At 55.6% G+C, this 19,349-nt stretch overlaps 1 protein-coding gene and 1 non-coding gene across 2 annotated transcripts; both read right to left on the bottom strand.

The window, feature by feature from the left end:
* Positions 1-2,479: 2,479 nt before the first annotated feature.
* On the bottom strand, positions 2,480-2,585 carry LOC112312039 (U6 spliceosomal RNA). Its single transcript, XR_002975498.1, has one exon. It is a non-coding gene; the product is annotated as a U6 spliceosomal RNA (small nuclear RNA).
* A 5,817-nt stretch (positions 2,586-8,402) lies between these two features.
* DLL4 (delta like canonical Notch ligand 4) lies at positions 8,403-18,257 on the bottom strand. Its single transcript, XM_024567874.4, has 11 exons — positions 17,714-18,257; positions 17,347-17,616; positions 16,782-16,839; positions 15,697-15,963; positions 14,900-14,960; positions 14,687-14,817; positions 12,780-12,949; positions 12,392-12,611; positions 10,542-11,244; positions 9,928-10,036; positions 8,403-9,393 (listed from the first exon to the last, which is right to left on the bottom strand). Exons 1-11 carry the CDS (start codon positions 17,777-17,779, stop codon positions 9,388-9,390), a joined length of 2,061 nt encoding a protein of 686 aa, XP_024423642.1. The 5' UTR covers positions 17,780-18,257; the 3' UTR covers positions 8,403-9,387.
* Between the last annotated feature and the right edge of the window lie 1,092 nt (positions 18,258-19,349).

The raw sequence follows: 19,349 nt of genomic DNA, 5'->3' as shown, positions 1-19,349 counted from the left end.
CCAGGTGTGAATAAGGCCTTTGGTGAGCGCCTACTCCAGGCAGGCAGGCACGCCCCCCTCTGTCCTCCCACAACCCCTTAGCTCACTTCTGTGTATGTTCCTCACCCTCTACCTCATGCTTATTAACAGAAACCATAGCAATCTCAAGCTGACCATGAGCTAGGCAGTTTGCTAAATGCTTTTACATCTATTCTAATTCCAAACTTCAGTGCTTTGTGAGACAAATGTAATTTCACAGGTGGGCAGACTGGAGCGCTGACAATTCAGGTAATGTACCCACGGTGACACAGCAAGTGGTGGGGCCTGGGACTGAAGGCAGGTGGCCCAGTCCCAGAGCCTCCTTGCTGTTAAGCATTTGACATTCTGCCCCCCACGGACCTGAGAGGCCCCTGAGAGTTGCTTCACCTTTGCAGGCCCAGGGGAACCAACACAGGCTGGCTCAGGGCAGCTTCTCCACAAAAGTAGGTAGAAGTAAAGCTCTTACTTGGTAGAGGCCAGGGTACCCTGGAGTGCGGAAGAGGAGGAATCCTGAGAGACACACATCCAACCTTGACCCTCTCAAAACAGGAATGCCCACAAAAGTCGGCCCGGGGCTCTTGGCCACCTTCCCAGGCACAGGTCGTGTTCCCATTCCATGCTTATCTTTGCCACAGCATCGGTCTCTTTCCCTCCCAGTGAGATGCTCCCAGGCAGTAAAGCGCCCGCTCAGCTGGTTCCTCTCTAACATCTGCAGCAACCATTCTATCTTTTCTCCTAAAATTCCCTCAGGAAGGGGCTGCAGGTGCCGTGCTGGAAGAAGCACCAGGTCCTGAAAGGTGATGAGAGCGTCACCGTCACCTGGGAGAGGCACACATGACGCGCACATGACGTGCACGTGCCACCTTCCTTTTATGGGCCTTCCCCAAAGTAGTCTTTCCTTATTGTTCCCCTTCAGGCAGCCACTTCTCATTTCCTTACGATCTGTTCCTTCTCAGTTCTCATTCCAGTCAGGGGATCACACTAATTTATTATGCTACATGACGGTGTTGCTTTACAAAGCTGCTGATTCCAGAAGGGTGAAAAACCTTCCCAGAAACGGGCTCTAAGCCCAGTTCGCTCAGATTTGAGCCTTACTCCACCATTCACCACCAGGGTGGCCCCGGGCACACTCTCCCTGCACCTCGGTTTTCTCAACTGCGAAATGGGGAATAATAGCACCTACCTCGTCAGCTCTCATGAGGACTGAAAGAAGTGCAGCCAGCACCTGCTATGTGGGAGCTCAGCACATGTCGGCACCGTTTGATTTTTACTTTAGACTTTTCACTGGCCATTTTATTTAGGGTAGAGCTGTAGTCTACCATGAGATTGTGCTTTATAAGAAGAAACATATATTTGGTCTTTGTCCTCTTACTGGCACAGAGCTCCTAAGCTCCTTGGGATTTCCTTAGTGATAAAGGTCTTTTATTACTCATAACAAACCTCCACCAACCACATCTTAGTTTATCATAATGAAGGAACTTTTGAGAAGTCCCTAAGGATAAAGGATGGTTTCCAGGGGAACCAGCTATATGGTTGGAGGGTTGGAACTTTCAGTTCCACCTCCAAACCTCCAGCCTCCTGGGAGAGGGACCAGAGATTAAGTTCAATCACCAATGGCCAATGATATAATCAGCCAATCATGCCTATGTAATGAAACTTCTATAAAAACCCAAAAGGACAGGGTTCAGAGAGCTTCCAGGTTGGTGGACATGTTAAGATGCTGGGAGGGTGGCGTGCCTGCGGAAGGCGTGAAAACTCAGCATCCCTTCCCACATACCTTGTCCCATGCATCTCTTCCATCTGGCTGTCCCTGAGTTATGTTCTTTTATAGTAAAATGGTACTCTAATAAGTAAAGTGTTTTCCTGAGTTCTGGGATCCACTCTAGCAAATTAATTGAACCCAAGCTGGGGGTTTGGGGAACCTCCAATCTATAGCCAGTCAGCAAAAGCACAGGTGACAACCTGGACTTGCAGCTGGTGTCTGAAGAGGGGCAGTCTTGTGAGGCTGAGCCCTTGATCTGCGGGCTGTGGCGCTATCTCCAGGCAGAGAGTGTCAGGACTGAGTCAAACCCGGGACACCACGCTGGTGTTGCAGAGTTGTGTGACGTGTGGAAAACCTACACACCTGCTATCAGAAGTGAAGTAGTGCTGTATCAGTCCTCACTTAACATCACTGATAAGTTCTTGGAAACCGAAACTTTAAGCAAAATGACACATAGCGAAACCAACTTTACCATAGGCTAATTGATATAAACAAGAGATAAGTTCCCATTGCATATTTCTGGTTACAAAAACATCACTACATATGGACTCCACACACTTCTAATATTAAGCATGAAATAAATGTGAGCTATATATACATTTAAACTTTTTTTTATCCTCTTGAGGACATCTTTTCACTGCTTTTATTTTTTTCATTTAAAAAAATTTTAATTTAATCTTTTTGGGGTTTTTTTCCCCCCAAAATATGGAACACTTCACGAATCTGCGTGCATCCTTGCACAGGGGCCGTGCTAATCTTCTCTGTATCGTTCCAATTTTTGTGTATGTGCTGCCGAAGTGAGCACTCCCTTGCTTTGAGACAGAGAAGAAGGGGGAGAGGGAGAGAGAAACATCGATTCATTGCCTTCCCCACAAGCCCTGACCAGGGATCGAACCTGCAACCTAGTATGTGCCCTGACTGGAAATTGAACCCACAACTGTTCAGTATAGGAGACAACGCTCCAACCAACTGAGCCACACCAGCCAAGGACAGCTATACATACATTTAAGAAAGATTAATACAAACAAGTAAGATTATTTTCCAGCCCACTTACTTCAGTTCAGGGCCATGGGTAGCCAGACCCTGTCCCGGCAGCTCAGGGTGCAAGGGGGACCCGACCCTGGATGGACAAGCCACCCATTCCATCACACCCCACACTCCGCACCACACACACACAAGCACACGCTCGGACTGGGACAATTTAGAGCCTCCAACCCACCTCACATGCACATCTTTGGGACGGGGGAGGAAACCAGGGTACCCGGAAAAACCCACGCAGACCACACCGATGGTGGCCCCCGTCAGGAACCGGTGCTTTCCCCCTTACCAATGTTACAACAAAACAGCGCCGGACGGAATGACAACTCGGGGCCTGCTGTGGGAGAGCACTGAAAGTAGATGCGGTGCAGAGGAAGAGTGTGCTTCCCTTCACAGCTCAGTCTGAAGAACTGGGTAGTCAAGAAAGTGATAGGGGTCAGTGTTTTTGACTCAGTGAAGGAACTCTCCAGCTATTTCACCCTTCCTTCTTGCCATACAATTCACAGATTGTTTCAGCAAATACGGTGCGAAAGGAGTGTGTTTAAAAGTCAGAATGGGTGATAGTCTGCCCCAAGAACACTATAAAAGGAATAGTAGCTTGAGCAAAGAGAGAGATTTTCTGTGTATGCTTGATGGGAGGGGTGCTAAAATAAGTAAGTTAATTAATTAAGAGACTAAATAATCCGCAATCTATGAGGGGCTACACTTCCCACAGACCCCTGAGAGTTAAGTATGTCTTTAGGTCCTTGGCCCATGTGCAAGAAGGACATAGGTCCCACTAACACTCTGGCAAAAGATGGGAAGAAGGAGTAGCTGAAGCCCTGAACTCAGATGAGGGAGAAAAGAAGACAGATTCTCTGCTGGTTATATCAGCTGAATCCAGGGTCAAGGGGCAAAGGCTACTTGGTTCCACCATCCACAGAAGCAGGGACTGGAAGGGTTCACCCATGTCCTGGCAAAAGGGTTCACGGGATGGTGGGAAAACCCGGCTCCCTGCCCACTTCTTGCTTCCAAGGAGGGAGGAAGGTGTAACAGCCCAGGCACCCCGGGGTGGTTATGGGTTCCAGTTATATTCAGAACTCCTGCCTAGTCTACCTAGAAGGGGAGGGGCCGGGGCTCCAACAGAGGGTTGGGATGGTGAGGCCTTGCTCCCAAGTCCAAGGAGAAAGGAAGGTGTAGTCTGTGGGGGCAGGAAGTGACTGGCTACTGGTCAGGAAGCATTTCAGTGGAGTGACAGGGCTGGTGTGGAGAGGAGACCCAGAGTGGCAGAGTCAAACATCAGACTCCACGTAAACAATCCAATATGGTAGGACCTGGCTGTAAAAGAGAATTCTAGAAAAACAGCCACAAGGAGAATTATGGCTTCTCAAAAGGGGCCTGACTGTGGGGGCAGACACGGAGGCCCACCGAGAGCCAAGAACGTGAAGCCCCTTAAATGACAGCAGCTGGGACACCATCCCCCGCAAGCCTACTGAGAATGGGAAGGAGATCCCGGAACGTTTTAGATCTTTTTTAACTAGAGAGATAGAAGCGGAAGCACTAAGTGAAGGGGTCACTGATGGAGGTGAAACTGAACAGACCAGGCCTAGTCTGATGGGCCCGGCCCAGATGCCTGCCACTGTGGGAAAGGGACATCAACCCTTGGACAAGCCAAGTGGCACATACCTTTCTGCTATCTCCCAGGGCTTGCTTGCTCTGCCTCCAACCTGAGCCAGGAGAAAGGATCACCAGAGACAGACAGGCTGGCCCTGCCTGACAGGGCTTTGGCTCTGCCATGACACAGGATGGCTTGGGCCCAGAGCCAACCTGTTGCTAAATCCAGACTCCTGAGATGCCAGTTACCTTGTGCCTGGCCGTAGCCTCAGCTGGCTTTTCAGACCCTGTGCCATGGCCTCAGAGGGTCTTTAGGGATGAAGGGAACAGGCTGAGCCCACTCTTGGCCAGAGTGTTAAAGGGAACAGGGCCCCAGAGTCCAGGGAAAAGGTGGCAAAAGCCACTTGTGGCAGATCTCCAAGGGGAAGGGGACTCTTGAGGACTTGGGTTCCTACTGTCCCTTCCCACAGCCAGGGTTTCTCTTCCACTACTCCCCACATCAGAGAAGGTTGATCTAGACTAGTGGTATTTTTAAAAGATAGGGGCACAAAGGGAAGCAATGGTGGAGGCAACCTGGAATCTCAGCTGCCTTCTTGGTCTTAGGGCTACTGCTGGGTCCATCCATCCAGACTCCAAGGTCGTTTCTAGTCCACCCCCATCCTGTGGCTTGCTACCACAGCTTGAGTGGGGGAACTCATTGCTCACAAATATTTTCATACCCTAACTCATTTTGACCTCACAGTAATGTGCAAGAGGTATTATCATACTCTGAGAGACTAAAGATAATTAACAGATGGTTGACGTCCTTGGGCAGTAACCATGTTTTATCGCCAATGCCTGGCATATAAAAGGGGCTCAAACAGTGTGGAAGGAATGAAGAAATAGATGGACTTGTCCCAGGTCAGCTGGCAATAAGAGGTGGTGCCCTTTCCAGCCCATCCTCATTCACTTCCATCCAGGATGCCGGCCGGCGGAGATGGCCGGAGGACCGCGGACTGCGAGGTGGAGCAGCGCTGGCTGCTGAGCCGGTTCAGAGTATGCGAAAGGGCCGTGCTTCTCTGGACACCCTGAGTCATATTTAGGGAAAAGTGTGGCATTGAACTCTCTCCAGTTTACTCCCTCCGCTAGGGGTTCGGTGCTGGAAGGAGCTCTGCGAGAAAAGAGCGAAAACTGAATTAGCGTCCAGCTGCCGCTCTTTCTGGCTGCTTCCCTGGGCCCAGGACTGAGAAACGCTGACCTCCAGCCGGGAGGGGCCGGCGGCCCGCGTTCATGCTCCGCCCCGACGGCCGCACAGCGCCCTCTGGTGCCGGGCAACTGGGTCCAGCGGGATCGCAGGCCTGGGGCGGGATTAGGGGTGCAGGAGGCGGGGCCTAGCGGGCGTGGGAGTCCGCGAGAAACTCGCGGCCTTCGGCGGTTTCCCGGCCCGGGAAGTAACCCAGGTCGGGCGGCCGCAAACAGGAAATCGGTCTGTAACAAAGCATGGGGGCGGGGAGCCCGGGACCTCCGGGACTCACGGCGGCCACAGCAGGTAGAGGGCTGACCCGCCAGCACGCTGCACCTCCTACTTCCGCCGCCGCTCCAGCTTCCGAGCCCGAAGGGATTGTGCCGGGCCACGTTGTGAGCTCTAGGCTGGATGGAGGGTGCGGCCACCCTGGGAAGGCCGCTGGGACCTCCCAGGCGCATCCTCTCCCCGGGAAGAGACAGTCATAGTACCCTAAGTGAATCACTTCCATCCCTTTCCCGGAATGCAGCAGACCACGTGGGGTGGAGGGCTGGGTCTGCAGATCCTGGGCACCGACGCAGAGACTAGGAGTGCTGCAGTGAGGGGAGAGCCCTGTGGGTCCCTGCTTGGGGTGGTGGAGCGCCCATGCTACCTGAGTCGTCTAGTGGTTTTAGCTAGCCTGGGATGGGGGGCGGGGAGGGAGGGAGATAGGAGCCACTGTCTTTTTGTAACCCCTAACCAGTCTGACCGTGGCCCTGAAACAGCAGAGGGCACCCTGGCTGAGCAAGCAGGATAAAGGCATTCCCTCTTTCCTTCTTCAGAGCTCTCCCTGACTCACCTCCCCACAGTGATATCCAGGTGGTTCCCAACCCCTGGGCCCTGAAATAGCAGTTGACCTCAGAGCTAGAGGCCACTTCGGGGTCAAACTTATCGCGTAGGCAGGGCACTACCTCCAGCTGTTAAGGAACCGCTAAACTCTGAATTCACTTGTGAAATACACGTGCGAATTAAACACAGGCATTTGCTAAGCCATGGAGAGTGTTAGACAGTGAGTCTAGAGCTATCAGATGACCCTGTTTCTGTCAAACACGGGACCTCTCCTGTGGACCTGACACTTCATTAGAATAGTCTTGGGTAGCTTAACCGTGAGAAGGGGCTGGGCCCTTAGGCCCGGAAATCCTGGGGAGAGGTGGGCGTCCACTGTGGCCTTTTCACACCCCAACTGCCTGGCCCACCCTTGGCCATGTCCCTAGGGGTGAAGCCTAGCAAGTCAAGTTCACACATGGATCCCCTTTCCCCAGAAAACTGGCATGGCGGGCTCTCCCAGCTCCCTGTCTAGGGTACTGGAGCCAGTCAGTGGGCTCAGCCGGCCAGCTCCTCTCCAGGGCTCCACTTGGAGGGGCTGGCAGCCAGTGCAGTCCAGCAGGGCCTGGTGGTGTGGACGTGCAGGCCTGCAAGTGTCCTACCTGTCTCCCACATGGGAGCCTCGTCATCTGGCCTGTGTGTCCCAACCCAGTTTCCCCCGCCCCCCAGGGCCCGGGAGCCGCTTTCCTGTTTCATTTTGGGCAGGAAGAGTGAGGTGGTGTTGTTCTTCCCGCTGCTACCGGCTCAGGCTGTGGGAATGGTTCCCTGAATGCTTTCCTGTTTGATACCCTGTGTGTGCAAGGAGGGAACAGGGCTGGAGGAGCGAGGCGTGCAGCCTGTGCGCACAGGGAGTGTGATGAGCGCAGGTCTCGGGCAGAGGCACCCAGACCAGGGGCAGAATGCTGTGTGTGTGCTGGGGGAAAGAGGAAAAGGGAGACAAGCAGCACTGCATATACTGCGACTCCACTGGGCGCATCTGGTGGGTCTCTTTTGTCTTACTGTGGACCAGCTGAGACTGAGAGCATTTGCTCAGCTTCTTGTCAGTGGCTCACTTTTTCATCATTTGCTTTCCGTGGGGTACATTTGTGGCTGTAAAGAGAGGACTGTGGCAGCCTAGGACCATTGTACACCTTAGGGTAAGTTAGGCATGAAGCTGAGACTGGAAACTCCCTCACTAGTGCCTCAGCCAGAAAAACCTGGTCTTGGGGAAGGCCAGCCTCTCCTCTTCCTCCCCTCCCTGCAGACCAGCTGCCCAGACTCAGCTCTCACCCAGCTGCAAGGAGGACAGACCCAAGGCAAAGCCCCCCACCTCCCTCAAGACCAGTGCCCTCCGGGGGCTGAAAAAAAAAGTAGGGTGCCACCCCATCTAAAACCCAGCATTGGCAGGAGGAAAGACCCCATTTTCCAGTAAGAGAATCCTTTTGAAAAGAAGAAAACAGGCAGGATTGTCCTCTTCCTCTAAATTCCTATATCCCCCAGGCTGACCTTGGAGTCCACAAGCTTGTTTAGACTTGAAGAGAGAAGAGGGGGTAGATTCAGGTTAAGGGGCATATCCCCTGAGAAATGGTGGAGCATAAAGAAGATGGGGAGCCACAGCCAGCCTCCAACCGTTAGGCAGGGAAGGCTGGCCTAGGCTGGGAACTAGATGGACGAGGTCAGGCTCCCGGAGGACTGGAAGGGGACAAGAGCCTGGAGCACAGAAGGCCAAGCCCAAGGGCATGCACAGGCCCCAGAGGTTCTTGTGGAGCAGCTGGAAGCAATATGAGAAGGGGAGTCAGAGAGAATGGGGAGAGGTTTCCCACTCAGCCATCACAAAGACAGGACCCGAGAAGTAATAAACTCCTATACACATCTGTTCCATATTATAAATACACATTATATACAAAATAATGTTATAAAATGTAGAAAGGTCAGTGCTTCTGATTCTTAAATTATCGAAATACTAGACTCCAAAATAAACTACAAAAAACAAACAAAATAAAAACTCATATTATTGATTTCTGAAGATTGACTAGGGGCAGTAGTGGGCGTGGGCAGAGCTCAGGCTCAAGGCCATAGGAATGGACTTGAGCAGGGAGGAAAGGGCCTCGGTGATGACGACACCCAATTTCTCCCTCACTGGAATTTCCAACATCACTGCCCTGAGCTCCCTAGTTAGGCCTGCCCGCCCTGGCTGGCCCTCCACCTGTCTGCTCACAAGAGCCCAGAGGCACCCAAGGCCAGAGGCTGTGGAAGCCGGGTAAGGCTTACCAATGTTCTCGCCCAGAGGGCCTGGGCCAGGGAGAGGCTGTGTGGTGTTAATGATAAGGCCCATATGCAACAGTTGGAGGCACATGGGCAGAAAGTGCTTCTCCCACGTCAGGTGCGCACCTCACCTGCAGGGCAACTCCTGCCAACAGCCACACCTGATGGTTTCCTGGCCTACAGGTGGCCCTGCCCTTGCTGGCCTCCTCTCTTCTCTCTGATTTGGACCCAGCTGTCGACATGGAGCCTGGGCCAAAGGCACTTTTGGAAACACAGATGTCAGTGAAGGCCACAGCAGCTCCAGGCTCTACAGGGCCCTGCCACTCCCTCTGGAAAACAGGCCAGAGCTCCCAAGGAGCCCTCTGAAGGCCACCACTGGCAGGGCCGGTCCAAAGTGGCACCTCGCTTCTCTTCTGTTCCCCTGGCTGGTATGGCTGCCAATCTGATGCCAGACAGACACCCAAAGGTGTGGAAGGTACTGCATCTCTTGGCAAGTTCACAGTCTGTCCAGTTCATGCCATTCCCTCTTCCTCCTGAGAGCAGCACGTTGCGTATTAAAAATGTCCCATCCAGGATGCAATGTAAACAATGCAGAAGGAAGGTCCAGCTGCTGGGCAAAGCTGGGATGTCCTGGGAAGCTTCTGCCTTATACCTGGGGAGCATGTGAGAAGTGGGTTACCCTGGAGCACAAAGCCCTCCCTCCGTGGCTTCCCTGGGCTTCTCTGGGAAACCAATGGGGGCAGGTGGGGTGAAGAAAAGGTAGGGCAGCCCTCCCCAGTCTTGGGTCCCAGTACACGCACATGCCTGGGAGCCTATGCTTGTAAGGTGGGTCAATGGAGGAAGCCAGGGAGAAGGGGCAGGAGGGGCACCAGACAACCGCCCTCATCCACCAGCAGCTGGGCAGCTGGGAAGCAGCGCCTGGGAGCTGGCCAGGTGCCATGGCCGCCCAGCCCAGCACTAACAGAGCAGGAAGAGACCAGGCCGGGCTCATGAGCACGGCTCCGGTTTCACACCCTCTGTGGCAACGAGGCTAGCATGGGCCCAGGAACCAGTGAACCTGGCTTGCCAAGAAAGTGTCCTGGACCTCCCCAGAGTGGCCCCTGGGGTCAAGAGTAACCAGGCCACTTTCCCATCCCCAAAAGGCAGGCAGGGACCAACCGGAAGGGCAGGCGAGCCCGGCACTCACCTCCGTGGCAATGACACATTCGTTCCTCTCCTCTGATATCAAACACACAGACTGGTACATGGAGTCCCTGGGGGCACATATCGCTGATATCCGACACTCGGGCTTTTCACTGAGGGAACACAAGACCGGCTGCTGAAGGAGGCGTGGGGAGAGGGCTGGGGGAGGGTGGTTCGCTAACCAGGACCCTGGCCAAAGTGGCTCTGGGAGAAGACACAGGGACTGGGGATGCCCCATCCTAGTCCGGGGCTCAGGCAGGAACAGGCCCCTAAGAGAGCCACAGGACCACCAAGCTTGTCCTGGAGAGGGTCTCAGGCCTGGCAAAAGCCAGCACTGCCACTAGAGGCAAGCCATTCCATAGAAAAAACGGAAGCCACCAGACACACAATATGGACACGTGACACTTGTGAGGGAAGGAACGCATGAATGAATGAGTATGAGGGAGGGAGGGAGGGACGGCCCCCGCAGAACTCTTGTTGGAGGATCAGTAGCAAAACTGTTTGCTTAAAAGCAGTCAAGGGCCTGGCGCCAGCCTCCCACCTGTCCTGGGGGAGCCGACAGTTCCACTTGCGGGTTTGGGTTCGTGGCCAGACCCTGGGCCTCCCAGTGCTGCTCACCTGTGTAACCGCAGTGGCGCCTTTTCCCCTAAGCTCTTGTCACTGTGGGAATACTTCCCCAGCATGACGCCCCGGCCCAGGGGTCCTGGGGCCAGATTACAGTCCAAAGTGTGATTCTGCCACTTGCCACAGTTGGACTTGTCCAGGCCACAGTCTACTTCCAGCTCCTTCTTCTGGTTTGTGTTCTTGAGCTGGGCAGCGGGGATCAGGTTGTCCTTCTGGAAGTCTGACAGGTTGTTCATGGCCTCCCTGCTGCCGTCGTCTGGCCGCCGAAGCCGCAGCTGCCGCACGGCCACTGCCACCATGCCCAGCAACACCAGCACCACCGCCAGCCCCACGCCCAGGGAGACAGCCACCCAGGGGAAGCTGGGAGGCATGGTCACAGGAAACTCGCAGCGGCTGCCCAGGAAGCCATAGGGGCAATTGCAGACGAAATTGTCGGGGGAGCGGCTGGGGTAGCAGGTGGCCCCATTTAAGCAAGGTCCTGAGGCACAGGCATCGCTCACTGTCCGCACCTCACAGAGCCTGCCAGAGAATCCAGCGGGGCAGGTGCACACAAGCCCGTTCTCCAGGTCATGGCAGGTGCCACCGTGGGCACAAGGGCTGCGGGCACAGTCGCTGATCTGGAGTTCACAGCGGGGGCCCGTGAACCCAGGGCGGCAGCGGCAGATGCGGTTCGGACCTCGGTTCAGGCACTGGCCCCCTGTAGGTACACACAGGGCACACGTCAGCAATCTCCTGGGAAGCCCTCTGGGGCAGAAGGTGAGTGCTCCCTCCCAGGGAGGGGCGCAGGTCCTTCTGCCTCCATGAGCACAGCCAGATTTACAGGTCCTACTACAAAGAGCACCGCACAGAGAGTCAGGAGACCTGGAGTTGAGGTGACCCTGGTCTCTACCCCTTCATGGCCTCATGCATCAAAATGACTAGCTTCTCACAGAGCTGTACAGTAGAATCAGGCAGTAGGCTTGGGTATGAACATCAGCTGCTTCTAGCTGTGGGTCTGGCACCTGTCACTTTACCTTATTTCTAAGCCTCAGTCTCCTCATTTGTTAAATTGGGGTATAACGCTATCCCCTCCATGGAAGGTCTCTGAGGGTTAGGGGGGACGATGCGTAAGCACAGGAGTGCATGCCTGGTATATAGTAAATGCTCAAATAAATGTAATTATCATCGTTTCATCCTATCTTCATAACCTCGTGAGAGAAGAAGGTGTCATATTTCCTATTCAGCGGCGAAGAAACTGTGGCTCCAAGGAGTTCACTAAGTGATTCGCCAGAAAGCAGACTCCATCTCGGCCCTTCTGAGCCCTCCCCAGCTCCTGTGGCTTCTCTCCTCCACAGTGCTGTCTGCTGGCCTCATGGCAAGTCCCCAGGAGGTCAAGGAGACAGAGATAATCAGCAGGCTTTGTGTCCCAAAAGATGCTAAACATTCTAGACGCCTTAGGCAAGGTGAGGCATTCAGGACCGGGACCCCAACTGCACTAGCCTCCCTTGAGGGGGGACATGAGGTCTTTCTCTGGCTTAATGTCCCTCTCTCTAGCCTAAGAGTTCCTGGGGAGGGTCAGAGCCCACGCCAGTAGGGACAGGGCTCTAACATGGGAATAGGAATAGAAGTCGCTCAGTGTACACACCACTCCTTCTCCCAAGGCCTGCACCCACGGCTAACCTGCTCCTCTGCCAAAGCCACTCAGCTGATCAAGCAAGGTCTTCACCATCCAGAACAGACTGGGACCCATCTCAGCCTGCCCAGGGTGACAGACAAAGCCTCTCTCTTCTCCTGACCCTCCCTCACCAGAAGGCGCTCTCGTCCCCAGGTCTGGTATACCAGGTTAGCAAGGCAAGAAGACACACCATTGGCACATGGGTTGCTAGTACACCTGTCCACTTTCTTCTCACAGTTGGAGCCGGTGAAGTTGGGAGGGCATTCACAGGCATAGCTGGTCCCCTGGGTGCGCTCCCGGCAGGAGCCCCCATTGAAGCACGGGGAGTTGGCACAGCTCAAGGTGCTGTGTTCGCAGTGCAGGCCATAGTAGCCTGGGGGACACAGGCAGTGGTAGCCATCCTCCTGGTCCTGGAGAGAGACCAGAAAGGGGCCAAAGTCAGAGGCTGGGAGGCAGAGATGTATAGCTTAGGGTTAGGCCCCACATGTCCACCATGCCTATCTATGGCCACCTGGGGTGGAGATGCCTGGGCACCACCTGGCCAGACCTCTGCCTTCCTACGCTGGCCTGGGCCTCACCTTACAGCTGCCTCCATTGCGACAGGGGTTGCTGTCACACTCGCTGAGCTTCAGCTCACAGTCCACACCGGTGTAGCCTGGGCGGCAGGTGCAGGTGTAGCTCCGCTGCCCACTGTTAGAGCATGTTGCCCCATTCTTGCACGGGGCGTGATGGGTGCAATAGTTGAGATCTGCAGAGACAGGAACCCGCCGGCTGAGCAGAGCCAGAAAATTATCCCCACCTCCAGGCTCCTTGCAGTGCAAGTTCACTGCCCATGTTGGCCAAGAGGCTTCAACTCAGTCTTCCAGGTCCAAATACCCTCCCTCCTCCCCAGTGAAATCACGTCTATTGAAGCACCTTGACTCTCACACCTGACCAGTGCAATCAATCAAAGTTGAAAAACACAGATGGACAACTGCCTGCCAGGTAAGCTCACAAACACCAGCAGGCAGGGTAGAATGAAGGTAAGGAAGAGAAGTGGATGCAAGGCCACATGTTGAGGAGGAAGTCAGAAAAGGCTTCATGGAGGAGGGGCAGCTGAGATACGCCTGGAAGGAGGGATAAAATTTTAACAGGTGGAAATGGTAGAAGGCAGATGAGAGCCACCAGATGTATTTTTTTAAGGGGAATACATTACGTAGTTATTTTAAAATATAGGTGCCCCGGCTGGTGTGGCTCAGTGGATTGAGTGCCGGCCTGCGAACTGAAAGGTTGCCGACTCAATTCCCAGTCAGGGCACATGCCTGGGTTGTGGTCCAGGTCCCCAGCTGGGGGCGTGCGAGAGGCAACTGATAGATGTATCTCTCCGCACATCCAAGTTTCTTTCCCTTTTTCCCTCCCTTCTCCTCTCTCTAAAAAAATAAGTACGTGTGTGTGTATGTATTTGCTTTCTTATTTGGGAAGGACAGGGAGGAGGAACCAGACAGAGCAAATACAGGGACTGTAAGGGCTGTGTCTGCATGTGATCAGTATATGACTGTGTCACCTGGGAGCAAATGGGGGCAGAGGAAAGAGAATGGGCAGGAACCAGGGGTGTGTGTGTGTGTGTGTGTGTGTGTGCGCGCGCTTGGGGATGAGGGGAGAAAGCAGCACTACACACACAAAAGAATACAGGGGCTGAATTCTAAGTTCCTTGTTGTCAGCAAGTCAGAGCCCAGGCAAGTTCTTTCTATCCTGGCAAGCCCTCTGCCCACCCTACCCAGGCTTGTGCTGCTGTTTCCATAGCAGCAGCCATCCCATTTGACCCTGAAAATGGGAGGCACATGGTGCAGCTGGCTCCCAGGATGAAAGAGATAAAGGATCCCTCCTCCACATTTGGAGCTGGCAGAACCCTGTATAGCCAGAAGAGTGACCAGCCCTGCCAAACACCAGGAAGACGGTGTGGGCTCAGGCAGCTGCCTGGCAAGTGCAACTGGGGATGAACAAGGGAGACTGTTTCTAACCACACCAAAAAGTCAGTTAGATGTCACTCCACCCAGAGGCCCAGCTCACACAGCCTCCAGGCAGCCAGCAGGCACACCCCACCAGACAGCTGTTTAGGGGAGAGCTGCTCAAACAGACCCGGCGGGTAAGCAAACACTTAGGGGGTTAATAGGTAACTATGAGGTAGAAAGAGGAACTGAGCCCAGCATCTCTCTCTCTCTCCCTCCGGCCTTACTGGAATTTTTGAGTGCAGCTTCCAGGCTACCAATTTGTTACCCTCCCGGCTTCTCCAGCCACCCTGCCTCCCCAACACCAGAGGAAGAAGCATCCACCATCTTATTCTAGGCCAGTTGTAAAGACCCTTGAAAGTGCCAAGCTTCTTGAAAGATAATGGGAAAGCCAGCTCAGCAGTAACCAAACAAGAAGGGTCCAGGTGATAACTCTGGTTCCCACCCCTTGCCCATCTCTCCCGCCTTCTCCACATCCCATCTTTGCCCTCACTCACCCTGGTCACAGAAGAGGCCTCCCCAGCCCTCATTACAGGTACATTGCCAGGGGACGCTGCAAGTGCCATGGCGACAGCCATTGTGGGGGATGCATTCGTTGCACAGGCGGCCCTGCCAGCCTGGGCGGCAGCTGTGAAACAAAAGGGAGGCTGAGGGTGAGCTGAGTGCCAGGACAGGGGGTGCCCCTTTCCCCCTTCCTGTCCCCTACTCACATGCACTCGGCAGGCTTGCTGCAGTAGCCATTCTGTTCGTGACAGCCAGAAAGACAGACAGCTGCGGGAAGAGAACAGAGCTGGGTGAGGTTGGGACGCTAACAACTCTGAAGACCACTCTCTCTTTCCTGGCCTTGGGGGTGCCCCCAGATCTCCTGGGCTCCCTTCCCACTCCTGGCCTCCCAGAGGAGCCATGGGTGTCTTAAAAGGGACCGGTGGCACAGAGAAAGAGAACTAAGGCTGGATGGAATGCAATAGGGCCCTTGTGCAGGCTTTGGCACGATGGAGAAAGGCACTCAGAAGAGAGAGTTCTGAGTTCAGCCCTGGCTGCTGTGACTCAGTGGACTGAGCACCAGCCTGCAAACCAAGGGGTCGCCGGTTTGATCCCCAGTCAGGGCATGTGCCTGGGTTGCGGGTCAGTTCCTAGTCGAGGGGCATGCAAGAGGCAACTGGTTGATGTTTCTCTCGCCCATGGATGTTTCCCTTCCTCCTTCTCCCTCCTTTCCCTCTCTCTCTAAAAATAAATAAGTAAATTATATATATATATATTTATATATATATGTATAAGTATATATATACACATATATATATTTTTAAAGAGTTCCGAGTTCAAGCCTGTCCTAAGCGTGCCCAGCTGTTCCGGAGGGCCAGCTAGTGGGCAGCCCAGATCTGTTCTGTGAGGGACCAAGGGATGCAGGCTGTGAGGAGAAGTCACTGCTTCTGGGTTTTGTATTTTTGTTTTTGCTCAGGAGACCCCCGCCCACCGCAGGCAGGCAGGAGAGAGCTTGGCTGCTTACGCTGTTCGCAGTACTCCCCGGTCCAGCCCGGCAGACAGGACAGGCTGCCATCTGGCTGGCACACGTAGTGGCCGAAGTGGTCATTGCGCTTCTTGCACAGGCGGGAGCAGCTGTCCCCATAGTAGTTGTCACTGCAGATGACCCGGTAAGAGTAGCGAAGCCTTGTTGGGAGAGGGTCAGTCTGTTCATCCAGTAGCCAGTTCCGGCCCACAGCTAGGGAGCCCTGGATGGTGATCTTGCTGATGAGCGCGTTTGGTGGCATGGCCTCTGAAGGGGCAGAGGGCCAGGTCAAGGAAGGGCATCCTGTCCCCAAGGGTGCCAGCAACTGCTGGATCAAACCAGATGTTCAGATAACCCCCACTTGCCAGCAAGCACAGGCCAGCGGAACCCAAGGGTCCCACTTCTTAGCTGCCCTGTGTGTGTGTGTGCATGTGCAGGGGGACTGATACTATTCAAAAGGGGGACAATAGAAGGATGTTAAGATTTCCCAGTGTTCTGGAAGCAGATAGGCAAGGGAAAGAGGAAAAGAGGTCAAAATGGAGAGAGAGACAGAGGGAGAGAGAGAGAGGGAGGGAGAAGAGAAATGAGAAGAAGAAAGCTCTCCGTGCACGAAGGACTCTGGGAGCAAGGATTCCTCAGGTGTCCTTTCAGGGGTTCTGCCCTCATAGGTGGGTAATGCTTTTCTTTTTCCTTTTCAAAGTGAGAATTGTTGTGCTGCTGAAATATCCTTTTCCTCTGTGTCAGAACAACATCCCAAAGCCATTATTCCCTTTCCAAAGGAGCGGAATTCGCAAAAGGTGTAAAATACAGGAAGGGGCCCGTCAGCGGCGCTGGCAGCTTCGGCCTTTCTCACCACCGTGCTCCCCGCGTTCCCACGCCAAAAATAACCCGCAGGAAACGCAATTGTGCTCAGAGTCCAGGCAGCGGGCGGAATCCGAGCGTCCAGCGCGGGGCGCAGCTCCGGGCCGAGCTAAGCGTCCGGCCCCCTACCCCCCACCCCGCGCTTCCCCCGCCTATTAATACAGGTTAACTCTTTCGGTGCTGCGCCGAGTCGCCCCCCTGTGGCGGCGGAGCGAGCTACTCACCTGGCCGCAGGTCTTCTCCCGGCGCGTGCCAAGCTTCGATGGTGAGTGAGAAGGTGCCCTGGGAAGCGGAAGGAGGGGGCGGGAAAGAAGGTTTGATGAGCAGGGAGGTGGTGGGGGTGCCTTACGGCAGCCGGTTTAATTAATCTAATTGCAGGATACGGTTACTGCGCCCGGGTCAACCTAACGGGTCTGCGCGCTGCATCGCGCGCGAGCAAGAAAGGCGAGAGTACCTTGGATAGGAGGGTTGAGGGACGGGGGAATGTACGCGAGAACCACTCGGAGGTGGGGGACGCGCCGGGGTGATGAATATCATATCCCGAGAACTGGGAGAAAAGAGGGCGTAGAACTGGGAAGGGGAGCCTGGTGCGAGCTTTCCACAGGATGAGGTCCCAAGAGAGAGTCGAAAGAGGATCTGAAGAGAACGCCCCTCGTTTTGTTTGTTTGTTTTGTGTTGTGTTGTTTTGTTTTGTAGGGGAGCGAGGATATCTGGGGAGAGGGCTTTGGTCTCAGGGAGACCCCTTCAGTTGGCTTTCGTCACCTCCCAGTGCTCCCAGGCTGTGCTCACCGGCCAGGTGAAATTGAAAGGCAATTGGAGAGGGTTGCGTCCCCCGCCGCTACTGTCGTCCGCAATGGCGAAGGAGTTGGTGCCCAACACAGGTGTGGAGACGCTACCGAAGGTGCAGGGCCCGGGCGAGAAGACCGTCTGGAAGTGCTTCAGGCAGACGCGGAAGAAGGTCCTGCAGCCGGGTTCGCACCGCAGCCCGCTGGCCAGTACGCCGCGGTCGTTGACAAACTCCTGAAGCTGCAGCTGGAAGACTCCGGAGCCGGCCGCGCGCTATTGCACAGGGTGGGAAGGAAGGAGGGGAGCCGTCAGCCCGTAGGACGCCCGGGCTCAGGCCCAGAGCGCGGTGGGAGGGGGCGCGGGACGTTACCTGCTGACAAAGTGCCACCAGCAACAGTAGCGCCCAACCAGAGGCGCTACGAGACGCGGCTGCCATTCCCTGGGGCGTCGCTCTCTCCACCCGCCCGCCCTGAAGCTGGCTCGGTTCGGGACGCTGTTTGCCCGTGCGTCCACCCGCGGGAGGAGTCTCTGAAAAGCCAGGCTCCGCTCGGAGCCTTCCTCCCGCCTCGCCTTCTCGCTAGTTCAGTTCAGACTGACGCGGGAGGTAATCCAGGTGAGGGCGGCTGGGCGGCGGCCACGTAGAGGACGCGTCCTCGAGCTAATCCTGGGGCTGCGAGCCTGCTTGTGCCAGAGTACACCGCACTGGGGCGGCTGGAGCTGCGGCTCTTCGCCCCGGGTTCCCAGCCTGCGCTCAGCGCCGCTACTGAAACCTGCGCGCCTGGGAGCCTTCCTTATATATATTGGCTCCTCTCCCCTCAGCCTGTCACTCTCCCCTCCCCTCAGGGCCTCTAACTGCTATAGCCTCTGCGCCGCCGGGAGGGGGCCTCCGCCCCCGCCAACCCCCCTCCCCGCCAGCCAGTCAGGCACAGGTCCCCGCCCATCCGTGCCGCCCTCAGCCCCTGGGTCCCCCAGCTCTGCGCGTGCCGAGATGACCAGTTCTTCGCAATCTCCCGATTACGCGCGGAGCCCCGGGCAGTGGGAGAATGGGGGGGGGGGGGGCGGGGGGCAATGAGACCGGAGCTGAGCAAGTGGTTCCCGGAAGGTCGTGGGGGCGGAGACACTGGGGAGTCCCTGGGAGCCTTGCGTCGGCAGCCAGCGGTAGTTACCTGCAGCAGGTGAAAAGAACTTATGTCCGAAAAGTGAAACCAGCGCTAAAGAGCTCCGATTTCCTGCTCCTTCACGGAGCCTCTGAAGCCCTCTCCTGGTCCCGCATCAACCTGTGAGCACCCACCCACCACGCCTCCCGAGCGCTGCAGGGAAGCGAGCGAGAGCATTAACCCCCTCTGCGGCGCTCGCCTCAAGGAGAGGAGCCAAGCGTCTAAGGCTCGGAGCTCCCTCCCTCCACCTGGTGGGCGTCTCCCTCACTGGTTGCGGGGGGGGGGGGGGGTTGTCCAGCGTGTGTTTTTACCCTTCTGTCCACCTCCCCCGCCCCCGACGCGCCCCAGCTCAGGCTCGGCGCGTGCTAGCTCCAAGACGCGTGGTTCCCGGGATGGGGGAGGGGGCGTGGTCCCAGAGGTAGAAGGGCGGGCATCAGCTGTATGGTAATGAGGGCCTGGTACCACCTCCAGCGCCTCCCCTCACCTGGGTTCAGCTTCAGCTTCAGCGCCCACCATCTCCCCCGCCCCACCCCAGCAGTCTCAAGTCCCTCTCGCGTCCTGTCGCTCCGTTGGGGCAGAGAGGAACTCTTCTGGCTCCAGATTACTGGAGAGTCAAGGTGAAGGGCTGAGGTTGGGCAGACCCTTTCCTCCAGGACGAGATGTGGAGCGGAACTGGAAACGCTCCGACTCCTTTTAGTTTCAGGACAGCATCTCTCCTTCGCGGCTACCCCGGTGGCCCCACTTCTCCTAGCGGCGACAGTGCAGCTGCTTTTCCCGGAACCCAGCGTTATCCCCGGTGACCTTAGATCTCAGAGGGCCGGCTTCGCCCAGTCTGGGGGGTGAGGGGGA

The sequence above is a fragment of the Desmodus rotundus genome, chromosome 7, assembly GCF_022682495.2.
Source record: "Desmodus rotundus isolate HL8 chromosome 7, HLdesRot8A.1, whole genome shotgun sequence".
Lineage (NCBI taxonomy): Eukaryota > Metazoa > Chordata > Mammalia > Chiroptera > Phyllostomidae > Desmodus > Desmodus rotundus.
The sequence above is the reverse complement of the archived record's forward strand: the minus strand, read 5'-3'. Positions and strand labels throughout refer to the sequence as shown.

Bases quoted from the DNA above. Each gene is read 5' to 3' on its own strand.
- DLL4 (XM_024567874.4), bottom strand. From the start codon at position 17,779: ATGGCAGCCGCGTCTCGTAGCGCCTCTGGTTGGGCGCTACTGTTGCTG. The intron at 14,818-14,899 runs GTGAGTAGGGGA...TTTGTTTCACAG, and splicing joins AGCAAGCCTGCCGAGTGCAT to CTGCCGCCCAGGCTGGCAGG. The intron at 10,037-10,541 runs GTGAGCAGCACT...GTGTTCCCTCAG, and splicing joins GCGCCACTGCGGTTACACAG to TGAAAAGCCCGAGTGTCGGA.